Source organism: Dendrobates tinctorius, unplaced genomic scaffold (assembly GCF_039654945.1).
Source record: "Dendrobates tinctorius isolate UK_male_01 unplaced genomic scaffold, ASM3965494v1 ptg000095l, whole genome shotgun sequence".
Classification (NCBI taxonomy): domain Eukaryota; kingdom Metazoa; phylum Chordata; class Amphibia; order Anura; family Dendrobatidae; genus Dendrobates; species Dendrobates tinctorius.
Genome location: NW_027361763.1, coordinates 20632954 through 20642996, shown reverse-complemented (window position 1 = coordinate 20642996; position 10043 = coordinate 20632954). Strand labels below are relative to the sequence as shown.

Genomic DNA, 10043 nt, shown 5'->3' with positions numbered 1-10043 from the left:
GGCAGTCAGGCTACCTCTGGTGAGCACTTGGAGGGTTGTGTGGCCCTCCAAAGAAATGCCACCCCACACCATTACTGACCCACTGCCCAACCAGGCATGCTGAAGGATGTTGCAGGCAGCAGATCGCTCTCCACGGCATCTCCAGACTCTGTCACGTCTGTCACATGTGCTGAGTGTGAATCTGAGGCTCCCCCAGGTTTAACCATATAAATGGCCCACCTTTTATGTATGTGTATATATATATATATATATAGCACATATAATGCAGGGTATTTAATGTTTCATTTAACATGAATTTAAAAATGTCATTCAAAAAACTGATCCATTTTATTTGCATTGAAGGTAAATATTAAAATTGATATAAAAGCACCGTCTCTTACAAAGAAATAGATGTTGTATAAATAGTATGTAACAATTTTATGTTAAAAAAACTGGTTATCCCCCAAGTAAAAATCTAAAATATACACAGGTTTTACAATATTTCCCTGAAAGAACTGTCCCAAAAATGCACCCTAGTAGGATTTTTTAGGATATTCGGAGTACGGTGGAAATATAAGCCCTACTCCAACAATAAGCCCTAGTTACAGTTACGGGCAGGGTCGGCCTTTAGGGTGGGGGAGGGAAAACTGGTCAATTGCCCAGGACCTGCACTTCCATAGGTGCCCCCAGCATTTCTATTCCATGGTTAAAAAAGCTTAAGGACCTTTGATGACATCACGATCATCTGACTATAATGTCACCAAAATTCCTTTGACTGCAGGAATCTAGAGGAATTAGAGGAGACAGGCTGGTATACAGGGCCAGGCAGTGAGTGCTGTGACAGTCACTGGCTTTGTAGAGGAAGGGAGGTGTGTGTCACTGTGCATGCAGTGGTCAGTAATGTGAAACTGGAGTGTTTTTGTGCTTCCATCACACTATGTGCTGAGAGGCCATGTACAGAGATTAATGGGCCAGTTTCATGTGCGGGATGGAGGGTGCTCACCATATCCTTTTCCCTGCAGGACCTGCAGGTTTTTGAGGACCTGCAGTGATGTCTTGATCAGGTGACCAGCACATGTGATGATATACCTGGACCTTTGGTCCAGTCTCTGTGTGGTGCTGTTGGGAGAAGCTGAACTACCTAATCCCACAAACTGAACAAACCATGACAATTGCTTTGCAAGTAGGAATATTTTTCATGACTTGTTGACAAGCCATTACGTTTTTACTTTGAAAACATTTAACCTGTTCCTGCTCTCTGAAAACAGGGATAATTTTTAGACAACTAGGAAAAAGACTTTATTAGTTTAAATATTCCATCTACTTTTCAAAAGTTTTGCTGCATTTTTATACCATAAAAAGTGTCAAATCTCCTTGATGAATAGTGACTTTTATCTTGTTTTTTTAATGACCAGCAAGTTTCTCTTTTCAAAATTTTGACAACAAACATTTGCCTAAAATGTTGGAATAAGTTCATTAGGTGTCTAAAAGAGCAATTGAATGTATTTTATGTAATTTTTTTTAGATTTTCACTGTTACAGAATTCTGAACCACTGACTGCACATACATTGTGGGAAAAAGAATTTAGCCAACAATTGTGCAAGTTCTCCCACTTAGAAAGATGAGAGAGGCCTGTAATTGACATCATAGGTAGACCACAACTATGAGAGTCAAATTGAGAAAACAAATCCAGAAAATCACCTTGTCTGATTTAGCAAGATTTATTTTGCAAATTATGGTGGAAAATAAGTATTTGGTCATTAAAAGTCCATATCAAAATTTTGTTATATATCCTTTGTTGGCAATGACAGGGGTCAGACATTTTCTGTAAGTCTTCACAAGGTTGGAACATACTGTTGGTAGTATGTTGGCCCATTCCTCCATGCAGATCTCCTCTAGAGCAGTGATGTTTTGGGCAACGCAGACTTTCAAATCCCTACAAAGGTTTTCTATGGGATTGAGATCTAGAGACTGGCTAGGCCACTCAAGAATCTTCATATGCTTCTTAAAAAGCAACTCCTTTGCTGCCCTGGTGGTGTGTTTGGGATCATTATTATGCTGGAAGACTCATCTACATTTCATCTTTAATGCCTTTGCTGATGGAAGGAGGTTTGCACTCCAGCTCATGATACATGGCCTCATTCATTCTTTCATGTAAATGGAACAGTCATCCTGGTCCCTTTGCAGAAAAACAGCCCGAAAACATGATGTTGCCACCCCCATGCTTCACAGTAGGTATGGTGTTCTTTGGATGCAACTCAGCATTCTGTCTCCTCCAAACACATGTTCTGTTTCCCCCAAACAGTTCTACTTTGTGTTGTGAATTTCCTTGCTCGGACTTCTGAGCCGGAGCTCCCTCTGCTCCCTCTGGTGGTTACTGGGACCAGTGGAGCTAGCCAGGTTGATGGAAGTTTGCCACCTGACGATGATAATTGGGAAGCTGGGATTACTGGCTGGGAGCATATAATTGAGCAAGCTTCCCTTGGTGGATGCTGGTGATTTCCTCCTTGTGCATTTGGAGTTCTTTTGTCTCCTGCCTGATCTGCGTGGTTCAGTTAAGTGATTATTTTGCTAATCCTTTGCATCTAATCAGGTTGTGCATTTTTTGCTTTCTGCTTTGTTGCTAGGGTGCAGCGTACTCCCTGCTGGGGGCAGCGCTGGGCCCCGCTCATATGTTACAGCTTGTGTCAGTTTGTTCAGTCCCCTGTTATGTTAGCATCTTTTGCTTTGCTTCCAGTTCATACCAGAGTGCTGATCTAGCGGGGGTGAGGTCGTGTGGCCTCAGGTTTTTTTGTATATCAGATATGTTGGATTTTTTTAGAGTTTTGTGCGTGATTGCAGACAGCAACTTTTCTGTCCTGTCCTATCTAGACAGCTTGGGCCCCACCGTTTGCTCAGTCTGTTCTCTGCCTGTGTTTGTGTCTCATCTTGTTTCACCAACAAAATATGTTTGGGGGCTGTCTATTTCTTTGGGGATCTGCTTGGGCAGTTTAGATTTCACCTTTCTTGCTTTAAGCTTAGTTAGTTCTCTGGCTGTGCCGAGGCATCTAGGGCATCGTAGGAACGCTCCACGGCTGCTGCTAGTTGTGTTGATAGGATCAGGGGTCTGCAATCCGCTTAGTTACCAACCTCTCTGGTTTTCTGGTGGTTTTCTGGTGGCTTAGCCTGTTCTTTCCATCCTCCTCGGTGACCAATTCAAAACAACTTTGGCTTCATCAGACCATATCAGCCGTCCACATTCCAGGGGTTGACTACTAGGAAGCCGATTTTTTTTTTTTTGTATCATTGGGGGTTAGCGTCAGGCGAGTAGTCTCTCAACACCGCCGTCTTCGGCTAAATTTGTCAGAGGTAGGGCATTCCGGATGCCCACCTAATGACTTCTCGAATGAACCAAAAGGTTCCCCGGTATGACTTTCTCCCAATACTCTTCTGGGTAATACAAATGCTCTCTAGTAAACTTCAAATGGGCCCGGACATGTACTGGCTTAAGCAGGGGGACACGTCTGGCACTGCAGGATCTGAGACCCTGGCGACTTAGTATGTTACTGATAGTAGCCTTCATTACGGTGGTCCCAGATCTATACTGATCATTCACTAGGACCTCCTGTGAGGTTCTGGGATTTTTTGCTCACCGTTCTTGTCTTCATTTTGACCCCACGGGGTGAGATCTTGCATGGAGCCCTAGATCGAGGGAGATTATCAGTGGTTTTTTATGTTTTCTATTTTCTTATTATTGCTCCCACAGTTGATTTCATCACACCAAGCTGCTTGCCTATTGAAGATTCAGTTTTCCCAGCCTGGTGCAGGGCTACAATTTTGTTTCTGGTGTCCTTCAACAGCTCTTTGGTCTTCACCATAGTAAAATTTGGAGTGTGACTGTTAGAGGTTGTGGACAGGTGTCTTTTACACTGATAACAAGCTCAAACAGGTACCATTACTACAGGTAATAAGTAGAGGACAGAGGAGCCTCTTATAGAAGAAGTTACAGGTCTGTGAGAGCGAGAGATCTTGCATGTTTTTAGGTGAACAAATACTTATTTTCCACCATAATTTGCAAAATAAATCTTGCCAAATCAGACAAGGTGAGTTTCTGGATTTCTTTTCTCATTTTGACTCTCATAGTTGTGGTCTACCTATGATGTCAATTACAGGCCTCTCTCATCTTTTTAAGTGAGCAAACTTTGCACAATTGGTGGTTGACTAAATACTTTTTTCCTCACTGTAGCAGAATTCTAGCAAAGATCTAAAATGGAAATTGTATAATTGGTCATTATGGAAATAAAGAAACTACACATTGGAAATATCTGAATACATCAAGTTGCTAAACATGATTTATGTGGTTAGATTTTCTCTTTCATATTTCGGCTTTTTTAACAATTTGTCCTTTGAATTTAAGTCTGGTCTCAGGATAATAATATAGCATTTAGGATAAAATATACAGGCCAAAATGCCGACACTTGAAGACAATATAGCAAATATCTCTACAAGAACTGAACTTTTTCCAGTGACACTTAAATATGCCGGGATAAAAGCCACCCAGACACTGCAGACAACCAGCATGCTGAATGTGATGTATTTAGCTTCATTGAAACTATCTGGCAAATTTCTTGCCAGAAAAGCAACCAAGAAACTCACTGCAGCAAGAAACCCAATGTAACCCAGGATAATGGAAAATGCTACTATCGAGCCTTCATTACACTGAAGAATAATTTTGTCCACATACAAGTCAAAGTTGTTTTCTGGAAATGGCGGTGCAGTAGATAACCAGATAATGCAAAGTACAACTAGGACAAATGAACAAACAAACACTAAACAGTTGGTGATCTTTACTCCAATAAATTTTCGACATTTGCTCCCAGGTTTGGTGGCTTTGAAGGCCGAGTAGACCATAATAGTCTTAGCCAGAATAGAAGAAATGGCTACTGAGAAGATGATCCCAAATGAAGTCTGACGAAGCATGCAGGTGACTCTTGTAGGACGACCCAGGAGCAAAAATACACAGAGGAAGCTTAGCATAATGGAGACAAGTAAGGAGAAGCTTAAGCTTTGGTTAGATGCTTTTACGACTGGTGTATCTCTAAATAAAGTGAAGATTCCCAAGATAAATGAAGTTTGAAGAAAAAGAAAAATAACAATGATCGTTATTATAATAGTTATTGAGTCGTCAGTATATGATAAGAATTCTGTCTCCTTTGGTGCACATTGATTGTTGTCATTTGGCCACTGGTCTCTTGGACACCTGATGCATGATCGCTTGTCTAAAAGAAGAATACATAAAAAATCAAAATAAAAGAATCTATATAAGTGCAGTGAGGATTCTTTTACAGATTTCAGTTTTGATACTGTGGAAAACTAGAGATCCTCATCTAATGCTATGTCTGATAACTAGAGGATCTGACAACGTGGAGATATGTAACTTCTGCCGGAGAGAAAAAAAAATGTTGGGTCTTTTTGCAAGGATAAGCCTTTCAAATTAAATACATGGAATAAATAGCAGTAAGATGTGACTTGATATGCCATCAGGGTCTGTTGTTAGAAAACCACAAGTGAATATTACTTGTTGACATAGTAAATAAATGAGTCTGACATTTACAGTTACATCTACAGCCTTCTTTAATATAAGAAGTTGGGTAATGCGATCCTTAGTCTGACAACGAGTCCAGTAACTCCAGTATGTGTGATCAAGTGTAGAATGAATGACATGCAGTAGTGTATATAAAGTCCTGCAGGCTCTGGTGCAAAATTTAGTTATGAGCCCTTTCCAGTATGTTCATCAAATGTACTTGCCTCTCTAGTGTTCTTGATCCTATAAAAACAAATGAGTTTGCTCACCCCATTTAAAAAAAATACAGGGTGGGCCATTTATATGGATACACCTGGTTGGGCCATTTATAAAGTTGGATCCAAAATGGCCGACTTCAAAATGGCCGCCATGGTAATCACCCGTCTTGAAAAGTTTTCCCCCTTGTATATTCTAATGTGCTATCACCATCCATTCCCATTTTATTTAGGTTTATCCATATACATGGCCGACCCAGGTTTATCCATAAAAATGGCTCACCCTGTACTATTCAGAATCATAGCATATAACTTATATCAATCTGATAGAAAACATGAAAATAATATAATTTCCTATTTAGTACTCCTAAATAGTAGTCAGACTGCTACCGGATAACAAACATCACACATTGTTACTGAACAGCATCCTTTTACTGAAAAATCCATTATAGCAAGAAGATCACATACAGGGGATAAATACCACCGCACCATGACCGGACCACATATTCAGGGCCGGTTTAAGGCAAAGTGGGGCCCCAACTGCTAACATATTGCACCATCACACAGAAACATTTGTTTCCCGGCCTCCGTACACAGCCTGAGGAAGAGTGATGGGCACATAATGATCACTGGTAGATTAATCTGTCCCCGAACAGTATCATGTTACCAGCAGCATATCTGCAGCTTTCACCAGGCGATGTGCTGCTGAAAACAATTATTTCTGTTCCATCATAAACAATCAAATCACTCCATGAATATGCAGCATTTTGCTCATTTAGAATAATGCACCGCATAGTCCTTCACATAGTATAATGCACCCCATATTCCTCGATATAGTGTAATTTTTCCCCTATAGGCCTCCACGTAGTATTATGTTCTCCATAGTCCTTCATATAGTATAATATACTCCCCATAGCCCTCCATGTAGTTTAATGGTTACCCCATCGCCCTCCATATAGTATAATGTACCCCATAGTCCTCCACATAGTATAATGTTCCCCATAGACCTCCATATAGTATAATACACTCCCCATAGTGCTCCATATAGTACAATGCACACCTCATAGTCCTCCATATAGTTTAATGGATACCCCATAGCCCCCCATATAGTATAATGTACCCCATAGTCCTCCACATAGTATAATATTCCCCATAGACCTCCATATAGTATAATACATGCCCCATAGTACTCCATATAGTATAATGCACACCTCATAGTCCTCCATATAGTTTAATGCATACCCCATAGACCTCCTTATATTATAATGTACCCCCTAGTCCTCCACATAGTATAATGTTTCCCATAGGCCTTCATATAGTATAAAACACTTGCCATAGTCCTGTATATAGTATAATGCAATCCCCATCATCCTCCATACACTATAATACACTCTCCATAGTCATACGTATAGTAAAATACACTTACCATAGTCCACAATATAGTATAATGCATCCCATAATCCTCCATAGAGTATAATGCAATCCAAAGTCCTCCATACAGTATAATGCACTCCCCATAGTCCTCAATATTGTATAAGGCACATTATAATCCTCTGGACAGTAAAAAGCCACTCCCCATAGTCCTCAATATAGTATAGGGCATTCCATAGTTCTCACCATTGTATAATGCACCCTCAAAATCCTCCATATAGTACAATGCACTCCCCATAGTATAATGCACCCCATAATCCTTCATATAGTGTGATGCATTCTCCATAGCCCTCCATACAAAACAGTAATAGTCCTCGATTAAATATAACGCAGCACCATATAGTACACAGAGTGTAATTCAGCCCCAATATAGTACAAAGAGTATATTGCAGCCAACATATAGTACACAGAGTATAATGCACCCCATACAGTACACAGTATAACGTACTTCCATAGACCTTGATGGAGTATAACGCAGCCCCCATAAAGTATAATGCAGTCTTCATATAGTATACTGTAGTCCCCATAAAATATAACACAGCCTCTATAGAGTACAACACAGCCCCATAAATTAAAATGCAACACCCACAGAGTATAATGCAGCTCCATAGAGTATAATCCAGCCCTAGTTTATAATGCAGCCCCTGTATAGTAAAATTCAACCTCTTACAGTATACTACAGCCCACATAGAGTATAATGCAGCCCCCATATAGTATAATGCAACTCCATACAGTATAATGCAGCTTCATAGAGTTTAATTCAGCCTCTTAAATTATAATGCAGCCTCATAGATTATAATACAGCCCCATAGAGTATAATGCAGCCACTTAATATATAATACAGCCCCCATAGAGTATAATGCAGCCCCCATATAGTTTAATGCAGCACCATAAATTATAATGCAGCCTCAAATGGTATAATGCACACCCCATATTACTCCATTATTATGGTTTCCATATAATCACTGATTTAAAAATATATACATACATACTCACCCCTCTTTTTTCCCCTGCTGCTACGGTCTGTACAGCCCATGTACTGAGCAGCTGTACTGCTTGGCACAGCAAGGCACGCAATGAAGCAGAGGGGGAATGATGGGAGAGGGAGTGTCACCTGACGCTCTCTCCCCCCATCATTGATTTCAACTGTATCGGCATCAATTATGCTGTTACAGTTGAATGTGTGATGGGGGAGCGGTGTCGGTGCTGGCACCCCCCTTGACTATAGCAGATGCGTGGTGTGCTGCTATTAGAGGCATGCCACTGGCAAGAGGCCACTGGGGGAGTGAGAGCCCTAGGCATATGCCCAGATTGTCTGCCCCTAGTACCAGCCCTGCACATATCATCACCACATAGCGGCTGAATAATACAACCATGCTGTTTATTTAAAAAAAACAACAGTAATATTGCCACCAGTGACATTATATATTGGAGCATTGCCATTGAAGATCATCTAAGTTTATATAGTACAGGTAAATGCGGTGAATTACATCTCGTCTTTGCAGAAAGTAGCACACATGCATCTTTAACTCATCACTTCTACAGAACTCTCTACACTTTTTCCTCCATTTTTACACTGAGCCAGATGAAGAAGAAAAGTACGATAGTACTGCAGTGGTGCCTTGTAGAGTAACAATTCCTCTCTTTTGTCCTCCCTATAGTAACAATATGCAAACAAAATATATTACAATAGTGAGGTCTCCCTTTCTTTCCTCTTTACTGTAGAAATGCCCTAATATGCCCCAAATTTCCATGTGTCCCTCATAGAGAATTAATACTGTATATACTCGAGTATAAGCCGACCCAAGTTATTCATAAAAAAAAATATTGAGGATCATTCAGCATCTTTATTTTAAATTTATCTTGTGCCTTTTCCTTTTCTGTGCAAAGCTTCTCTTGATACTTTTCCTCTTATAGAAGGCCTGTGGATTTTCTCTGTGAAGCATCCAGCAGTAGAACCTCATCAGGTCCAAGTTCCATGTACCTTGGTATCGTCTTTCCATCTCCTTGACATCTGGAAGAAATCTTTCCCCTTGCTCTTCACTAACAGCACCAAGGTTTTCAGGAAAGTAGTTTTCATATAGGAATGTAAAAAAATGCAGCTTCAAATTCAGACAACCCAAGGCTTTGAAACATTTCAACATATTCCCCTCAACTGACTAAAAATTTGGATCTTAGTTGTTACCTTTTCACAACAGCTTTCATTTTTGTTTTTAACACGTCTTCCTTCATTAGTTTCCGAATATCGGAACCCACAAAAATGCCTTCCTTCAGTTTTGCTTTGGACAGTTCCCTAAAACCTGGTACACAGGTACTTAATAGTCTCTCCTTTTTCAGTAGATTTTTCACAAACTGCTTCTTCATCAGTCCAATCTTAATGTGAAGTGGTGGCACTGGCAGGAGAACTTTAGTGGGATTAACTAAACTTTCCACAACTATGTTTTTGAGTCCAGGTTGCAAAGATGTTCTTGATGGCCTTCTTTTTGGGCTCAAGTGATGAGTCATATACTGTAATGGCTGTCCCATTCACACAAAAAGCATGGGTACTTTGTGTATCCTCCCCGCGATCCAACAAGCAAAGAGAGAACTTCCAGGTCACCACATGTTGACCATCCTTGATCCTCGAATTTAGGTTTCTTTAGAATAAAGTTTAAATTCTCATAGCTTTCCTTCAAGTGTACATAATGGCTTTCAGGCAATGAAGCATGCTTGCTGCCATTGTGCAGTAGCACAGCTTTCAGACTGGTTTTTGGATTAACCCCTTCATGACCTTGGGGTTTTCCGTTATTGCGTTTCTGCTTTTTGCTCCGTCTTCCCAGGGTCGTAACTTTTTTATTTTTCAATCGGTCAAGCCA

At 40.4% G+C, this 10043-nt stretch overlaps 1 protein-coding gene across 1 annotated transcript in view; it reads right to left on the bottom strand.

Moving 5' to 3' along the window:
- Positions 1 to 4311: 4311 nt before the first annotated feature.
- LOC141098811 (vomeronasal type-2 receptor 26-like) overlaps positions 4312 to 10043 on the bottom strand; it is a 51394-nt gene continuing 45662 nt past the window's right edge. The window contains exon 3 of the mRNA XM_073586787.1: positions 4312 to 5237. Coding sequence (XP_073442888.1) covers positions 4312 to 5237 — 926 coding nt within the window. The remainder of the gene's footprint in view (positions 5238 to 10043) is intronic.